Genomic DNA, 19784 nt, shown 5'->3' with positions numbered 1-19784 from the left:
CAACATCAAAGGAAAGAATATATATATATATATATAACATATTCAACCTTGCTCCTGGGGCTGAAGAGATACATAATACATATATAATATACATGAGGAACAGGGCAGGCCATCAATCTATCATCTATCTTCAGGCTTACACTGAGCAGCAGTGGTCTTTGATCTGAATTAGTTCAGCTTCATCTGTACAGCACATGCCTCCCATATTCTTATTATCGTTCCACACATTCCTGGCCTCCGGTGAGGTAATGCTGCAATCTTCTACTTTAATAAGAGTGAGGGAGTGTGGGTCTGCTGTTTCCAGGTGGGTATTTAACCGATGGACTATTTCAAAGCTCAAATGCTTCATCTGTCTGTATCTGTAAAAGGATGTAGAGGACAGAAGATGTTTGCCTCTTACTTAAATGTAGCTCCACATGAGTGGAGAGCTCTTAAAAAGAATAGAGGGAATGCGTCTTGTTTCACAACATGAATCACTGTTGAGCACACAAACAGCACCACCCAAACTCTGCTGTCCAGCCCAAAAAGCCAAACATTAAAACTCCCAAAGCTATATCTCTGTCTGTAACTAGAGCTCCAGAGTAAATCATTTCTCAACACAAATTAATGCAGACCTCTTCATACCATCGGTAAATACTAACCTTAAACCAACACAAACTGTTGCTGTTTCACTATCCTACCTCAACCAGTAATGTAGATCTATCTGAACTACCTCTTTTAAAGTTGGTTAGCCAGAAAACCACATTTTGGGACTGGTACTTGTTTGACAAGAGGAACGTGACATTTATCTGCTTGATGGGAAAAAGAAAAGACATAGTTCACCCAAAAATAAAGTCTGAAATGTACATGCAAAAATAAATTAGATTTGAAAGCTACAACAGAAAGAAATAATTTTTTTAAGCTATATCAGCACAATCTAAGGCTGTCAGAGGGTGTAGTCAGCCAGATCTTGTGTTTATAATTTACAGCTGGAACAACATTCATAGACCGATATTATTACTAATAATTCCTAAATTGTTTGCTCTATTGGGTTGACTCTGTCTGATAAAAGGAAGTGAGATATAAGTAACTGTAGCACAAAACAGGAGACTACACTTAAGTTCTGTAGCTCCTGAGTATTTTCTACTCACTGTTGACTCCTCAAAAGTATACAACACCTAATTAGTTCAGTTCTCCAGAATCTGCTAACTTCAACACTACTCGAGGTCCTGAGCCACCCACAACATGAACTGATCTCAACATGTGTAATGACATGCAATAACATTCTTTGTCGAGAACGTCTGTTTCCAGGACAGGGACAGAAACGAGAGGAACGGGTTTCAATGACTGGAAGAGAGAAAGATTCCACATTATGCAATCGAACAAAAACCTTTTACAATAAATTGCACTAAATATGAGAAGCCGTCTGTTCTCAGAAGCCAAATGCAAATTCATACTTCCCTCAGATGAAACCACTGTTCAGTAATCCACAAATCTTTGATGTGGCCATCGTAACAAATATAATGTTATGCCTGCTATGAGGTAGAGAAAGAAAATCAGAGAAAGAAAAGAGTGTAAAATATTGAAAAAATAAAATCTAAGGGTGAGATGCATTTCTCACAAACTCAAGCCAATTTATTATTCTACATTCCTTTCAGTTGCTTATCCCACCTGCTCCAAAACAGCATTATGGGACACAAAATTCCCATAATATTCCCAGAGTGTAAAGGCCTATTAGATTACACTTCTACACAAATAAGAAAGAAAATATTAACTGACTTCAAGCCATTTGTAGATTCTTCCAATGACTTACGGCTGAGCTTTGCAAAAACAATGCAAGATTAGGATATTTCCCCTGCTGGCTCTTTTACTGAGAGAGGAAACAGTTTTTTTGCCAAAACCATTAATTCTTCAAAGGCCCAAAACAAAACTCAAATGCATTCATACAGAAAATCCATTGTGAAATGAGCGAGCAGATCTGATAAGAGCTGTTCTTTTCTAAACACTCCAATCAAAGGAAACACATTTCATTCTGAATGCAGCGTGAAGACTACAGAGCCATTAGAGTTTTGGACACAGTCTTGAATCCAATGCTTCTGCACTGTGACATAAGTGTCGACCAATTCCAGGAATTCATGTGAAGCATGCACTGCACATGGTGTTGAGTGCATTCTAAACTGAGGATCAAAAAAAAACAGTAGGTTGAGTTTTAGTAAAACATTTTCATAGGTTAGGGATTCACAAACTTCCTCAAGTTTATTTTAATAAATGCATCAGGTAAATGAAAAATGTGCAGTCTATAGCCTAGGTTTTGACATAATTTATTTTGAAATACAACATTATTAAATTATAAAAAAAAGAAAAAAAAGAAAGAAAGAAAGAAAGAAAGAAAGAAAATTAAGGCTGAACAGCATTTTGCTTTTGTTTTTGGGTTTTCCAGTTGTTATTATGTGTAAGTGGAGACTGTATAAAACACCTTTATAGTTGCTAATCTTGGAATAATGAGTAACACAGCAAACCACAAAACAAGTTTAATGTGTCCTCTTAGAGAAACATAAAACATCACAAACAGTGTCCTGACACTATTGCTAAGCTCAGAATAAAACATACACACAAATATCACAAATATCACATTCAAATATTTGAGCTCACAAAAAAACAAATATTCGAATATTCGTTTATTTAAATTAAGTTTAATGAGACAGACGTTATTTTTCAGCAACATTTATTGTTTCCGTCATTTTGAACAAGCGTACACACAATAAGCTTGAACATTACACATCGTGTTTTGTAGCTGAAAACCTTTAACAATGCGTGCAAACAAACAAAAGTACAGATTAAAAGCAAAAAAAAAAGTGAACAAAGAAAAAACGTAAAGAAGCCTGCAGCAATTAGGCTATTGTAGAATGCAGCCTACACTTAACTTTGAAACTTTTAAACTGTCAGCAAATATTTTTTTTTCTATTGTTTTACATGTTCTTGTTAAGAAATACGGGCATGTAAACATGATCGGGGGAAAGTCGGCTCCTTAGTCTGTTAACAATAAGGCCGGCCGCGGAGAAAACACGCTCTGACGGCACAGACGTTGTTGGGACTCACAAATAACGGTGTGCTAAGCGAATAAGTTTTGTGAAGCGCTTCGTGTTTTCGTTTCACCACTGAATGGGATCCTCATCTGGTGGAATACATGGCTCCAGCAAGAACTTTTCCCACTCGTTTCGGCTGGACTCTCTGTAATCATCGCTGGAGAACTGGCTCAGCCTTTTCTTATGAGTGGGCATTGCATCCTCTTCATCGTCGGCGGCTGCATCCGCACCTCTCGCATCAAGGAAAATGTTCTGATAATGTTCAAAAAAGGTTTTTTTCTTACTTCATCGAGAAACCTGAGATGTTTGTGCCGAGGGTCTAGGGCAGACGCGAGAAGAGGAGTTTTCACTGCATTCTCCAAGTTAGCAGTGTTTATTCGTTGCTTGAGAGATGCCGCAACAATGTTCTTGAATTCAGTCACTTTCTGTGATTCTCCACGGCATATTTGAAGTACTGTAGAAGACCGCAGTTCTTAGGGGCCGTTCACATATCGCGTCTTGTCTAGCGCTCAAGTTCGTTATTTCCAATGTAGGCGTGCGGTATGCGCGCTCATACTGGAAGCGACGCAGTCGCAATGCGCACGCGGTGCGACGCACACGTTTTTTCCAGGCGCATCCGCACCGCATCGAGTTAAAAACATCTCTACTTTTCAGAATGCCGCAAGCGCACCGCAGGTCATGTGACAAGAACTAAACATTCAGCTTCATCCTTTCCCGTAACAACGTTGAAAGCTCAGCCAAGATGAAGGAACAGCTGATCATAGCTGTATATGGATTGCCATTTTGAAATAAATTTAGTAGCAGAGCTACTAAAAGCGATTTTTTTGTGCTGCAAATCCATTTATCCTTTGCTGAAATCGTCTTCATGGAGAGAGCGCGTCATTGTTGCTTAGCAACGCCAGACGCCTCAGGAGCGCTTCTGCCTGAGCGCTTTGGAAAGAAGGAGAAAGCGCGCCTAGCGTTTTCCATGCGTTTTTAGGCGCGATATGTGAATGGCCCCTTATTCATTCATTAAATTTTTTTGCTTGCATACACCTTCAAATATCCCGTGGAGAATCACAGAAAGTGACCAAATTAGGTTTTATTGTGAACTTTTTTTTTTTTTTTTAAATTCGAATATCATTTTTATTTATCGAATAATTAGAGCAGAACGAATATTCTAATGTTCGACTATCCGTGCACACCCCTATCAGAAAGCATGAAGCCTGTCTGTATCAAAAAGACTACAATGTGTTAATGGCCTTGTACTAAAGACTAAAGGAGACCAAACTAATAAAAATGATTCACACTCTTCAAAGTAACGTGGGGAAGGGGAAGTCACTTGACGTAGGTGTTGTGAGATGTGTGGCACCGCCCTGGAGGGGAGAAGTGGACATGAGGTGTATTTGAGTTAGAGAGGATGTGAGACAGAAGTTGGTCAGGGGGTCCTGACGCATCCTCATTAGGGTGGCTTCCTCAGGATATCCACAGAGGGCTGATTGAAGCATTAGGAAGGAGGAAGGGAAGGACAGGAGATGAAAAGAGAGAGAGAGAAATGCCTGTTGCATGCTGGGTGGAGAATGTGTTAAATTAACTGGAATCAGAGGCGGGGAGCAATGGCTCATCCAAAATCAAAAGCAGTTACTGTCAACGTGCTTAAGTACTGCAGAAGTGCCCAGCCACTCTCCCACACATTGTCTAATGTCCAATGGTGAAGCAAACATATCATTACTGAACACTGCTGCCTTATGCAAAGTGTCTATCTTGCTTTCTTTCCAGTTAGTGTTAAGATCATTACTGTTTAAATCTGGTAACAAGCTAGTAAGAAGCTTCTCAAATCTATGGTGTCCTACTGTATGTTACATGCAAATACTGTAGCTCAAGCTTCAACAAAGCTGCTCCTATTTAAGAAACATTTCATAAGGCAAACAATTAAGATGCCAAAACTGTATTTCACAGATCATTTTCTCCTTAAAACCTTCACAGCCCCAACATAACACAAATCCAAGAGATGGTTGAAATGAGGGTGACAGGCTGTTAATTGACTTTGAAATGAATTTAGATGAGAGAAACCACATATAAATGGGGTTTGCGCACACAGACCGAACTTCAATGACAGGCAGACAGAGTTATTCTCATTAAGAGAGATCTATGAGCTTGGCATGCACAATGGTTAACCTCAGAATGTAGTTCAGACCTTTAATTCACAACTCAGTAGCTGCCAGTTCTACAAATGCTGGTATCATCATTAGCATAAGATAGTCAATCTTAAACACTACCTCAAATGTAGCAATATATGCACTTAAAGCAAAAATGATCTTGCAACTTCAAAAATCTAGTTAATGACACAATAAAACCTTACTTTTATAGACAGAGTGCCCACCAAAATAACATTTCATTCACTAGCAAGTCCAAAAGGCTTGTAAAAGTTTAAAGTAAAATGACCCAGACCGTCTTATGGTCAGCTAAACTGAAACCATGTCTAACCATTTTTTCACACAATCAAGACATTTCTTATATTTATTTCAATGTGCTCTAAAATACTTAATTCTGATTGGTCAACTGTGGTGTATGTGAACTGTATATTTGACCATTTTCCATGGGAACCCATTTCTAACACAGCTGTGCTAGTTTTTTTCTGGCTTGACACTTAGTGATCCGTTTCATCAGTTAAATTTATATCAATATTTCAACTTTTTTATTTATTAAGTTGCTTTGTAATGAAAGATACTATCATCAAGTCATCACTGTTGGAAAATAAAACCCTTCAATAGAATTCAATAATGACTAGTCTACTGTATGTGATACCTATACATGTTTACTAAAAATGTCATTAACAAAAATGTGTTTGTATACAGTCAGGAATTCACTTGTGTTTGCTAAAAAAGTATAAACTAAGAAAGACACTGCAGTGCAAATGAAAATATCTCCTTTTGTTAACAATCAAAATAACTGAAGCTAAGACGGAATATAAATTCTCCAAACTATACCACTATAGATGAAGGCCACTAAAAAAAAGAGCTGTATAAAGCCAAAACATTGAGAATTTGTTTAAAGCTGCAAGGATCATAAACAATAGCTGCAGTTTGTTGTTGGGGGTTGGGTAAATCCAAGCTGAGAAACCTTCAGGTGCTACTTCTGCAACTTTTTCCACATAATTGCTTCACAGATGTTAAGTCTCGACCTGCTGCTTAGGCAGTGTGGTTTTAGTATCATCATGTGAGCATTCAAGTCAAACGAGGAGAAAGCACTGCAGGGCTATTTGTAAGAAAAGGAGTATACATGAGACATTCTACAGAAAGAAAAAAAAACATCATCTTACAATAACATCACAGGATAATATACGCCTGAGGGGGGAAGAAAGGCGTGCAACTTAAAAGACATTAATCATTAATGTGTGTCAGTGTTACAGTTTATCTCATCAAATTTAATAGAAACCATTATTTCTCATTAGGTAATCTCACTTTACTGGACATAAAAACAACACGCACACTTTTCAGATGCTTAATTAACACTGCAGCCATCAAGAGGAAAAGCCATTTTCACTGGAAATGGGTGTCAAACTATTCTCTCTTTCATCTGGGTGCTTAACAACAGGCACGTTAGGGATCTGACAAAGACTCAGGGAATAACTGTATGTAAATATCCACTTTAACCAGTTTCCCACACAAGAGCTGCAATTAAAGGTCCAGTTAAAACCAAAAAGGACAGAGAATCCATGACTAGGCCTTGAGGACATTACAATGTGACCATCACTATTTAAGCTGGTCTCAATGGAAACATGAACTGATTCATAAATTGTAACTTATAGGATCAGTGAAATGTGCAAATAATAGACAACGGAGACAGCCTTGAGAGAGAATACATATCAAGATCTTTTCCCAATCTAAATGCTATAGTGGCCAAGGAAATGTTTATATCCCGTAAAATACAGTTAAATCTCTTAGCTAACCAGTAGGTTACAGAGAAAACACGTGGTTTACTTAATAGAATACACACTAATATGGTTATATTGTTGCAATGCTCGTTTTGTGGCCTGATAGTTTTCGATGTTGCCATGCAAGACTACTTTGCGAACGATTTAAGTCAACTTACAAGTAACCAAAACCACTAATTTCGTTTCTAAAGAGTTACTTGAATAAAAATGGCTTTATAATTTGCAGGATAATGTACATCTAGTTGGTCATTAGCCTTCAAGTGAAACATTTAAACTTCTGTGTCGTGTCTTGAGTTACGTTGCGTATCTGACGCCGCACGTGCGCCGGGCTATAATTATAAACACTTCAGTTACATACCGTGTGATACAATTCCCTGGAGATTTCTAAACTTCTCACTGCCTCTCAACAGATCCAACCATACAACTTTAAGAGTCCTGAATTCACGGCGGACAGAAAGTTAGCTGAAGTTGTCCTGACGCTCCCTCATTCGCTTTAACATGCGCTTGGCATCAAAGCACAACCACAACACACAGTGTGTAAATTAAGCCCCTTGGGTTTAAGGACTTTTCTCAAGTTGCCTTCCTGTGACACCCCTCCCCCAACTCCGAGCTTACCAGCATCCCCATCACGTCCGACCAGAGCCGGGAGAAACTGTCCGATGATGCGCCGCTGACCGCCTGCGGCTCCTCGGGAGAAGACACTTGATCCTCCTCCATTGTCAAACACTAATGGATTTAAAGCCTCAGATTTCAATTTGATGAATGTTAATACCAAACCATAAAATACGTCCAGAAGTCTTTTAAATCTGAGTTAGTATTTCGCTATTCCGTGGTGCGTGTTCAAAAGTCAGTGCAAAGTATTCCGTTAAAGTACTTAAATACATATTCATCAAGTTTGCTGATATGTTTTCCATTTGATTCCAGCTGAGCGCACACTGTACAGAGAAACTTCAACTCAAGTATAGCCGGGCAGATTTCAGCGATTCACTTGGCACTTCGTCGGTTAAACCAACCCACACTTTAGGGAGTTATCTTTAGTGTACGACATAAAAAGACTTAATCATTGCAATATGTAAAAAACACAAAAACCCGTCCCTGTGAGACAAACAACTTTCTGAAGTCCCCACGACAGCAGAATCAGAAACAACACTGACGAAAACGCCCGAAGCGGATTTTTGCGCTTGAGTTCTCCATCTTCCCCCTCTCCAGAGCAATGGTTTACTCCGCCCAAACAACACACGGCTCTCGCGCTTCACTGCCACAAACGGGACAAACTGATCCTCACTAACTTCAAGTGATGACGACACACACAGAGACCTTTGGAAAAGGATATCTATCCTATCGCTTTTCCAGCAATACTTTCTTCTCGCTATAAACGGACACAAAGGAACAAAGCGACATTTTGCTCACAATGTATTCGAAAACAAAAGGCCATGAGAAAAGTATTTCAGAAGCATGACGTTATCAATTTTCTATTCATAACACTTCAAAGCACGCCTCTAAAAGTTTTACACACAGCAGTGTACTCAACCTTTTTGACTTGAAAACATGTTTTCCTTAACTCATACTGGTTGTCGTTTAGCATTATTAGTAATTGGGGAAAAAAGGGATGAAATATTTTAAACTAAGTTTTGAAAGATGTTTCAGATGAGCTAAAATGCTGTTATTGCAACAACAACAAACAAACTTTTAACATTCTTTCTAATATATGTAAGCTAAAGCTAAACAAAACTACAAAAAATATCCTTTCAAAGTTAATTTAGTAGGTAAAAAAGACAGTAATTTTGTCCTCATGTAACAATCTGTGACTTCATAATCTTTCAAGAAGCTCTTGTAATGTGGCATCTGACCATTTCGCATGTCCTGCAGGGAAGATTTAAAGGCACAGTGGTTTCACTTATCTAACTAACCTCTGAGCCCTTGTGTAATTTGAGCTGCAGTAAGCCAGACGACAGGAAAGATGAATAAATGTGCACGTTCAAAGCTGTGGATGCCTTGGATTTTTCTCCTGTCACCCCTGTCTATTTTAAAAAAAGTGGCTAAACATGCCTGTTCTTTTTCTCTCCTCTTTTTCCTTTCCTTCCCAGAGACACATTCTCTGAAACAGCAACAGCTGTCTAGTCTCGTGACAGATGCCAGAACAGCCTGGAAGAGAGACAGAGGCAAAGTGAGAGCGATTCCCTCTTGTTGTGTGTGAGAATTCCTCCATTAGTCATACAGGGGCAGAGAGAAACAATCCATATGTGCAGATCACACATGAACATCTGAGAAGCAGAGCATGTTTAATTTTCAATAATAAAAAAAACAATTAACTTTTAGTGGTTTACACAGTTCTTGTAAGCAACATCTACATTAGATTATACAAAATTAAAGATACCTCTTACATAAAGACAAATATACACACACACACTCAATAAAATCTGTGCATTTTATACATATGCACGCTCAATGAAATTCATACATATTGCAGGTAGAGGTAAAGAGGGAATGACTTTTCCAGACAGGCACTCTACTCTAAAACAGCTGCTAAACAGGCTTAGTGTTTATAGGCTAAACATAAAAAACACATGCTCAACTCTCTTTCAACCAACACACATTTACATGATCTTTAATGCTTACATACTCGTATACAGGTGCATCAACTTTTTAAAATTCCTCTGAGGTACAAGGTTTGATCTCATATTCTGGAACTGCTTTACCTGATGTCTGCTACTGTGTGTGATTAGCATAATGTTTGCTTAAAAAGTGGCTGTCAATCAATTTGGATCAGAGAGGACCAGGAAAAGGTCAAAGCATCAGGTCACTGTGTGTTTGTAAGGCAGTTCCCTGCTGTGTAAACAGAGTTTCTAACAGCACTGAATGGGAGAGCAAAGGTAATGCTCTTTTGTTGAGATGCCTTCCGGATTCAATCCAAAGCGTGTTGTTAAACTAAAGGGCCTGTAACCTACAGGGATTGCAAAACACTTCCACACAATACTTCAAGAAACACTTAACTCAACGGCAGACTGCAGGGGGCCAGTAGAGCATATAGATCTTAAGAAGGGAAAGTCAACACAGCTGCACCCGATTCACACCACCTATAAATATAACCAATATCAGATATGGGAAAGTGGTTCTATAGGCTAAAAACAAGTGTCTGTCATTGTCTGCAATGAGATCATAACAAACGGTCATTCCAGATGTACTGAGCCTGAACAGCACTGACCTTTAAAACAGGGATTATGCATGCAAAGCACGCAATTTTTATAACCAAACAATTATTGTATGCTGCAAAATAACTGATTATGTAACTTGAGACTACTGTGTGTTCTAACACCATCAACATTCAAAAGATGTTCAATATTTTCTGCACAGATATTTGGGAAATCATTTGTTTATCTTGTCCGTTCATCTCTCTCTCTGCACCTGTGGCGTGGATGGTGTTGTTGTTGTGTAAGACACACACAGTGGCTCTCTTGCAGCGCTGTGATTGGTATTCCAGTGATCCACATGCTCTGTGCCGGAACTACTGGGGCAAGTTTGGCCCGGCTCACTGGATCTGTTTATATGGAAAGTGCCAAAACGATGGCCACCTGCAGCATGCGGTTCTCTAGACAGCAAAACATTCACTGTTCTTCTATGATAAGTCAACTTAAGTTATGAAGTATGGATCTGTGCATTGAGCATAGAGCCCATGGCGATGCTGGATGTTTGGATCTACAGAAGCTAAAGATGAAAGAGACATATTCTTTAAAATAATCTGAAATAAAGATAATACCACAATAAGAAATTCAATTAAGTAATAAATACTTTTATTCAGAAAGGATGCATTACATTTATATATATATATATTTAAAAAAATGCAGTAAAAGCATTTTTAATGTTAAAAAAGAGAATTTCTGAAAAATCATCTGACACTGAAGAGTGTAGTAATGGCTACTAAAAGGTCAGCTATCACAGTAATAAATTACATTTTAAAATATATTAAAAACGATTATTTTAAATTATAATAATCTTTCACAGTATTACTGTTATGGCTGTATTTCTGATCAAACAAAGACAGCCTTGGTGACCATACAAATGTCCATTTAAAAACAAAAAAATATACTGCACCTTAATGTCTAAACAAAAGAGAAGAAAACAAATAGCCTATGGGATGAAAAAATGGGTTACCTTATCTGAATGCAATCTAGCCAGGTCATTTTTATGAGGGATATTTGGACGATAAAAACACTTGCAGACATGACTAAAAGCAATAAACAGAGTCAGGTACTATAGACATTTAATGACTTTCTGCAACAGGTTATGAGCCGTCACTTTAATTAAACTGAGACTTATGAGTGTGCATTCATAAGATTTAATTTATACTAAATAAACACTTTTAAAAGTTGTTTATATACAATCTTTACTGAAAATGGTGTAAACAATTATTAGGCATTCTGATTAAATCATTGTGGAGCAATAAGCACATTCTACAGATTCCAGTTATCATGTAAAGTGTTTCATCAATGACACACAGCACTGTCAGAGATCAGGAAAGTGTCATGCTACCTCAGGATCAGTCATAATACGGGTGACCTTTCAACAACAGTCAGTACTAACTTCAAACAGAATACTCTCACAAGTGGAGAAGTGTGTTTGTGTGTTTTCTGGTTCATGCTGGTAGTAGGAAGACTTCTCTCCAGTTGCTCTGAACAACATACAGCTTCAGAAAACAAATGTGCTATATTCTGTGTGAGAGATGCATGTTTGCTTCAGATTTCAAGGCAAGATGAATATATTCTGTCTACAGATGTTTATCCTGATCATGTCTACATGCTGATGTGGCAAAAACACAAAAGTAATCACCGTAACCAGAACTGCACTTCCTCCCCAGACATGAGGGATAAAGGTAAAGAAAGTTAAAAGAGGAAACCATTATAATATCATACACACACACACACACACACACATAAATGACCGCTATAATTGTTCATAAACTTGGTATGCCCCCTTAAGTCACTCAAGGTGTTTCAGAGAATTATTTTCCTAAAACTCTTGCATTTGTCATTCCATCTCTAAACTCTTTCAGTGTTCCAGGTACTGGAGGGTACTGAAATGCCGGGGTCATTTATCCCTGTTTTGCTCATGACTGAGTAAACAGCTATTAGCTGGAGTGTTTATTTCAGTTGCATTAGTCTGGCACACTGGAACTCAGCATTTCAGCCATCCATGTGCAATCGCATTCGTCTGGAGATTTGCTTATTTAATTGTGATATGATTGCTAACCGGTATGGTGTTAAGAAAAACACAATGAGACGTGAATCCTCATGTTAATTATACTGACAAAAAATTACGTGCTTTGTGAACATTCTGTGAACATCTGCAAATATATTTTATAACAGACTAGCAGAGGCTTTAATTCCATTCATCAAATGACATACGATTAATTTTTGATGGAATAACAAACCATATATCAAGTTTCTGATCTTTCAAAAGAGCAATGGCTTGCTGTCCACATGATGACACCATAACATTGCTATTTGCTATAAGAAACTTAGTCTCGGACAAATAAACTGTTTAATAAGCCTTCGTTTCCACAGAGAGCCCCCTGCTGGATGACAACACAACTGCAGGCTAAATGTGCAACTGTAGGATATTAGATCAGAATGATGATAACATTATTATGTCCTACTAATAGTTATGCTATGTTATTAATATATAATAACCGTTGTACTGCTAAATGTTTTTGTGGAATATTGGTATATTCACATTAATAAAAAGTAAAATAAAAAATACAAATAAAAAATACAGCATTAAACAAAAATAATTGTAAAAGTAAAACTCTTCACTGTCACTTGGTAATACATGAGGCCATGTATCAATTTAATGCATCCTTGATTTAAAAAAAGTATTTTGCATTCAGTTTAAACCTACAGCAATACTGGTAATGCTGCACTTGTCAACTATGTCAGTAAGAAGGAGATTAAAACATTAAAAAAAGTGTTTGATGCTGGTTATCCAGGGAATTCATCAGTGAGTTTTTTCCACAGGGTTTCCCACAGCTAGTCACTATGAGAACTGCACAGACCCACAGCAATTAATAAAAGCCTGACAGAATCTTTAACATCCTCATGAAAGACCCAGATGTGTGCAATCATCATGAGAAAAAACAGCTGCTCTCCACACATAAGACCTAGCATCATACAACACATTACACAAACATCATTTACAATGTTTGAACAGCTATTTTTTACCCACTGAGCTGTTTTTAAAGGAATACTCTGGGTTTGGTACAAGCTAGTAACAGCACTTGTAGAATAAAGGCCTGCTCACACCAAACACAAAGTTAACAAGTCCAGACAACAACTATAACAACAACATCACAGAAGAATGATATTTTGCGAATCATTCACTTGTAAGGGACAAGTAAGAATTGTTTTCTATTAATCACCACCATTATGCCACAAATCTTTGATTGAGCTGAATTCAATTTGAACACAGATTATTACTTTAAATCATTCAAAAAATGGGTCAAATGCACAATAAGTATGAGAGTCTGTCCAGAGCCTGCTATGTGGGGTTGCGCCACATCCTCCTGGAAAAGAGGCCAGTCCTCCAGATGCTGGGGTTTGTCTGACTCTGATTCCCACCCACAACAAACAGGCCTGTTGCCACAGCAACCAATCCACTGGAGAGGGAAGTTAAATTCAAGAAAAATGCTGTACTGATTTGGAGCTTTACACACAGCCAATCTGTCACACTGACAGGCTTATTAATATTCATAAACACACTGCTGCACAACATACAAACACAGTTTCAGTGGAACGCAGTTGACTTTCTGCACACAATAGAATAATGGAAAGATCAGGATAAGAGAACACAAAAAAACAAACACATTAATGGATGGATGTTTATGTTGGTAATGTAGATATGTTTTTGTGTTCTATCAGGGGCGGACTGGCCATCTGGACATTCTGGAGGAGTCTGACGACCGTCGGCCTGTGGCTGGTTCATCGTCAAAGAAAAAGTGTCAGATTAAGTGACATTGACGGCCGACAAATGGAGCACTAATGTAATCTATTTTTGCTTAAAAGAAACCGAAACTGACGCGAAAGGAGATGGGCTTGATGTGAAGACATGAAGATAAAGGTGATTGGGAGAAGCTAAAAGGAGGGAAAAAAGCGAACAGATACATAAGGTTACCTTTGCTTGCCTCGCTCACTATACACAGCATGAAGCATATAGCACTGTAGTAAAATCCCAGGACACCCTTCGTCCAAGCGTCCACTGCTATTTATCACTCCGCATTATCTGGCATTATTCCATTTATTCATAAAGAGACAGCAGCGATTCTACAACGGGTACATTTGAGAGCTACTAAGTTAGAAAATAAGTAAATGAAGTAGTCTACATGGTGATAAGTATGATCGACACACACACACACACACACACACACACACACACACACACACACACACACACACACACACACACACACACACACACACACACACACACACAGAGATGAATACTCAAATTGAAGAATTCTGTAGTTTCATGTTTCTAGATTCTAGGTTTATGTTTATCATTGTCATATGTTTTTAATTCTGCTCTTTTTATGCAGATTTCAAGTATTTAAGTCCATACAATAATACATTTATTTCAATCCTCTGTTAAAAAAATATAGAAACCATCACATAATTTGTAATGGCTTTACTGGTTATGATGAAAATTGTTTTGGTTTTAATGGAAACTGTAATGGCGCCTGTTGGTCTCTACTGGTAATTGGTCACCTTCTATTCATGGCTTTTGTTAAAGCCTCTAAATCCTAATGTACTGTCACAAAACACACTACAGGAAATTATTTAATGGTTTGAATGGTTAAAAGTTAATTGTTTGTAATGTTGTTGATGTTATTTGTAGTGGATGGTTTCTATTGTTTTTGTCAGCAGGGTCACCATGAGTTTTGTTATGTTATTTGCCATAAATGTGATAGGATTGCTGTAATAATGTGACATAGTAGCGACTGTTTGTAGTTGTGGTGGGCCTTTTTGGGAGAAAATACAGGATCGTCTTTCACACCAAGTCCATCCGTTTTCTATAGGTGGATTTTAGTAGAATTTGAAGGCAGAAAGTAGACAATAGGAGTATTTTTGGCCTTCACAATCTCCTAAGAACCACAAGCTACCACTTAGAGAAACTACACAGTTGACCGTCATCTCTTAATCCTCCTTTTCTACAGAGAAAATGAAGAGAGGAAGAGGAAAAGGAGGAGGCGAGGTGGGGAGACACAGAATCAGCAGGCGAGAAATTGAGTTGACTACCTGCCAAAAGCAAGCAGAGGGGAGGAGGACACAGGCCTGAGGCGCTTGGCTCAGGTTTGTTAGCGTGTCTACAGTAGAGTGGGGGAGTGATGAGAGCTCGCTGTGGCCACTGGCCACTGACTGTCATAAAAACATGCCTGCTGCCGTCAGCGGTGATGCCGGGGATATAAACACTATGCCATGGGTACCTGTGTGTTTGAGTGTGGGTTGGACAGATCTTCTCTCGGCCTCAACCACAAGGGACAGACCACAGCTGATTTCTATGGAAACAGAAATAATATTTCAGCCATGGGTTTTGCACAATGAGTTCCACATTGAGGTTGATTACTCACTGACAAAGACTCAATGGGATGTGCTCTTTACCCTGAATTACATATAGTGCTATTTAAGTCTTTACATAAATTATTATAAAAAATTAAGCGTTATATATATATATATATATATATATATATATATATATATATATACATATACCACACACACACACACAATATGATAGAATGATAGATTTAATCCTGATTCAATCCCAGTATTTTCTTTTGAACATATTGCTTTCTGTTATTTTATCCTTCATTTTTTTCACTTCACTGGAATGATTAATTCAATCAAGTTCACAAGCGTAGTTTGCATTTGTAAGGAAACAGCTCCCCCTGGGGTCACGAAAGCAAACCCTAAGAGAAAGAAAACATGCACACACACACACACACAGAGTTTTTGAGAAAGTGGTATAGCGTCATTTTTTCCCATTTTTCACCAACAAAATCAACAGCTCTAAACACACAAATGTCTTTACCAGACTTACAATAAAATCTCTATGAGTTTACAGAACACAAGTTTTACTGTTTACAACCATCATTTATTAAAATAAAGTAAAACAAAACAGATACCACTCACATAAAACAAGTCATAGCTGTTATTTCTAATAACCTCACAGACAGATTAAACAGGGGTCCTTAGGTTTGTGGCTAGGGAACATGAACGCTCAAATATGGGCTTGCTGCATAAGTATTTGAGGTCAGACACTCAGAACTCAATCTCTCTCACACACATTTGCATTCGTCAAACTCACTGCCCTCAAGCAAGTAGGGATGGATCTTTTAAAAAACAGTCTTGAATTTAATATCTGATTGTATAGGCACTGTAAAAACCAGATAAATAAACATCTTTGACCACACATTCTACTTGAGGCGGCACAAGTAACTGTTACTGAATGTCAAACTATTTATTTAACAATGATGCCTTTAATCAAACTGCTGTAGCTGTCATTATATTAAATTGTTGCTTTGCAGTATTTTGTTTACTTGTGGTGACAAGCTGCCTCTCATATCTTAATACTCTTATCTCTGGCATTTTCCTCAATGAAAAGCCTAAAAAACTTAAATAAAAAGATGAAATAAAAGATCATAAGAGTTAAAGAAAATTATAACATTTGACAGTTTTCGGATTCATGTGCTCAGCTATCATGTACAGTTTGGGTTTGGAAAGATTTTTAATGTTTTAGGAAGTCTCTTTCTTCTCCCCAAGGCTGGATTTATTTGATCAAAAATACAACATACATAAAATATAGATACATAAAAACAATGATATTGTGAAATATCATTACAATTTAAAATAATTTTCTATTTTATTGTATTTTAAATTATTTTGCTTCACATGATTAATCAGAAATCATTCTAATACGCTAACCCCATCTTTTGAGCAGTAGTATAGGCGCTAAAAAGTTGCTGATACAACATCCAAAAATCCTTCTCGCCCAATGCACTTTTCCTGTTTGTGTGCTAGTTGGCATCCTCAGAAAGCTCCTGCTCTATTTACTCAGGCAGACACCCTCTGAGCGTTTGATAATGTCTGGGGGAGAGACAGAGATGGGCTGGGCTTTGATTGCTTCTGGCTGCCTTTGAAAGCATGCAGTGCAGAACAGTTCAAGAGATCACAATCAATTCCACAATAAATCATCTGAACAGCGCGCCAGCCAAGATCAACTCAAGACCTTCCTTATTAACTCAGTGCCAATGCTGATGTCAACTATGGATCAGTTATGTTAAAGGTGAAGTATATATTTTTTTCTATAATAAATTCTCACATCCCAGCTTAATATGCTGAGACAAATCAAGTAAGCCATTTGTAGGCTGATTTCTCATTAGAGATAGAATCATGAATAAACAGATGCATATCTATAAAGTTATCGTTTCAAAAAGGTACAAGGTGAACTAGATTTCATGACGTGTAAAGTGAACAGTAGCCGGGTGGTGAAAGTGAACGGTGTGTGTGTTTGGACTCCTGCTGCTATGGGCAAGAAAAGAGGAAAAACGAAAACAACTCTTTTAATGGGCTGTTTCAATCTCCATTCCCAAAACACCTATTCCCCCTCAGGTAGTCTTCCTCTATTAATATACTACTGCCAACAAACACACACACACACTGCAACCCACTTAACTCGCTGCTGGGGGTGGAGGATGAAAGGGAAAAGGAGTATCTAGGTACAGGTCTGCTGGCACTGATCAGGATGGGCTTGACTTTATGAGTCCCATTATCCAGGTTTTTAATGTAGGACTGATATTCATAAACACATCAAACTCAGCGGGAGCTTTCAGACACACAATTAGACCTGGCTCTTACAGCAGGCAGCAAAATAACAATCATTAGTCCACAGGGATGTAGATGCTGTGTCAACATCTCTGCAGCGACACGCGGGCCCACCTAAGAATATTGTGTGTGTGTGTGTGTGTGTATATATGGCGAAGCAAACAAAGTATCTCTGATTTTACTGGAAAAATCCACGCATTATCAAAACACTGCTCTGCTAGATTACTCAAAGTCTAAACCCCTTCAAATAAACGAACACTGGTTGTTATGTCTTCAAGGTCTAAGCAGAAAGAGCATCTTTCAACATTACTTTTATTTTGAGTCTCTCTGGCATAACTAAAAAGAGTGGTGTGAGCTCATAGTATTACGAATGTTAGGGATGTAACGATATCAAAATCATACAATACGATAGTATCTTGATATGAAGTTTTGTACATTTTAAAGTTCAATTATTATGTCTAATGTACTTTAAAATTTCAAAATTAAGAGCTCCAACCCATGTTCTTAACTAAGAAAACTTAAGTCAGAAAAATCACGAGTTGCTCGTCTTAAAGAGCACGCTTTGCTATCGCGATACCAAGATATTGATAATACCGTTACATCCCTTCTTATATATTTTGTTGCAGTGTTTCCTGTTTTGCTTATTTTGAACGGCAACAGTGTCCTTACAAAAACTATCATAAAGTCCATCTGATGTAGTCTGAAACACAAGCAAATGACTCTTATGCCTAGGTTCTTTTAATGAATCATCAGTATAACTCAAGTATTCAGGAGGTATCAGTATGACAAATCCTTTTCTGAATGAACTCACTGAACGTGTCTGAGTGGTTTTCTGACTCACATGCAAGATGGAGACAATTTATCATTATTTGAAGTGATGACCATCTTGAAAATTACATTTCGTTTACTTAAGGCTTACAAAACATAAATCAGTATAATTACAGACCAACTGTTTGTGAAAACATGTAGTCAAAAATAAACATCTGCAACCTTTTTGTAATAATTGCATCTGTCTATTTGTATGTTTGTCTATTTCCTGTAATATAGTATATTAAACATTACAGACAGACAGTTAGACAGACAGATAGAAGCAGGCATGCAGGGCGGTCTCTGTTTGCATCACTGAGATTCAGCATGGACCATTTAGAAAGCGAACCAGACCAAACCAAACCAGATATAAACCAGACACACCTGCGATGTGCACATACTCACAAACACATTTGCAAACACAGAGTGTGGAAAAGAATTAAATAAGTCCAAAAACGTTTTTAAAGCATTTAGACTATCAAAAATATGCAGACAAATGGCCTATTCTTACATCTTTCTATATCTTGGAGCACCAGTTATGTTATATTAAAAAAAACACTCATTAAATTGCAACTGCTGAACTGACACTGCATGCTGTGTCCTCCATTGTACTTTTATCACGAAATCTGTTGAAATATGATGTGTGATAACCTGACACAACATATTATATTCTGTCTACTCCCATGGTTTGTGCATGATGAAGGGAAGTGTATGTGTGTGTTGAGGTACTGGTACAGGCCTGTGTGCTTTACTGCCACTACATGACACTGCTGTGGGATGAGCTCATTACTGAACGACATTTCTGTTAGTGAACAAAACAAAAGCCAGTCCTGTCTCTCATTCTACACACATGCTCATTCATATGGGCAGCATCAGAGCATTAGTGTGTGTGTGTGTGTGTGTGTGTGTGTGTGTGTGTGTGCAGTGAATGCTGTCAGTGTGGCAGCAGGAGAATAGGAGCTTCACACTTCATTGTCTTAATGCGCACATACAAGAGACATGCCTATACAGCTCTCATGCAACCTGTCTGCGATGGGATTGTATATTAGCTCATGAATATTGCAACACCATTTGGTAAAAACAACACATCAGATATTTTATGTATGCACATTTGCATGAAGTCAC

General features: G+C 37.9%; 1 protein-coding gene across 10 annotated transcripts in view; it reads right to left on the bottom strand.

Annotated features, from left to right (window-relative positions):
- sash1a (SAM and SH3 domain containing 1a) overlaps positions 1–19784 on the bottom strand; it is a 275012-nt gene that overhangs the window by 38810 nt on the left and 216418 nt on the right. For 5 of the 10 annotated variants that reach the window (XM_059512644.1, XM_059512645.1, XM_059512647.1 and 2 more), the window contains exon 2: positions 15455–15526. The exons of 2 other annotated variants lie outside the window; for them this stretch is intronic. In XM_059512644.1, coding sequence (XP_059368627.1) covers positions 15455–15526 — 72 coding nt within the window. Of the gene's footprint in view, positions 1–7339; positions 7523–7596; positions 8253–15454; positions 15527–19784 lie in introns of those variants that run through there. 3 more of the 10 variants (XM_059512648.1, XM_059512654.1, XM_059512653.1) reach the window with 3 other exon arrangements.

This window comes from Carassius carassius, chromosome 27 (genome assembly GCF_963082965.1).
Source record: "Carassius carassius chromosome 27, fCarCar2.1, whole genome shotgun sequence".
NCBI lineage: Eukaryota > Metazoa > Chordata > Actinopteri > Cypriniformes > Cyprinidae > Carassius > Carassius carassius.
The sequence above is the reverse complement of the archived record's forward strand: the minus strand, read 5'-3'. Positions and strand labels throughout refer to the sequence as shown.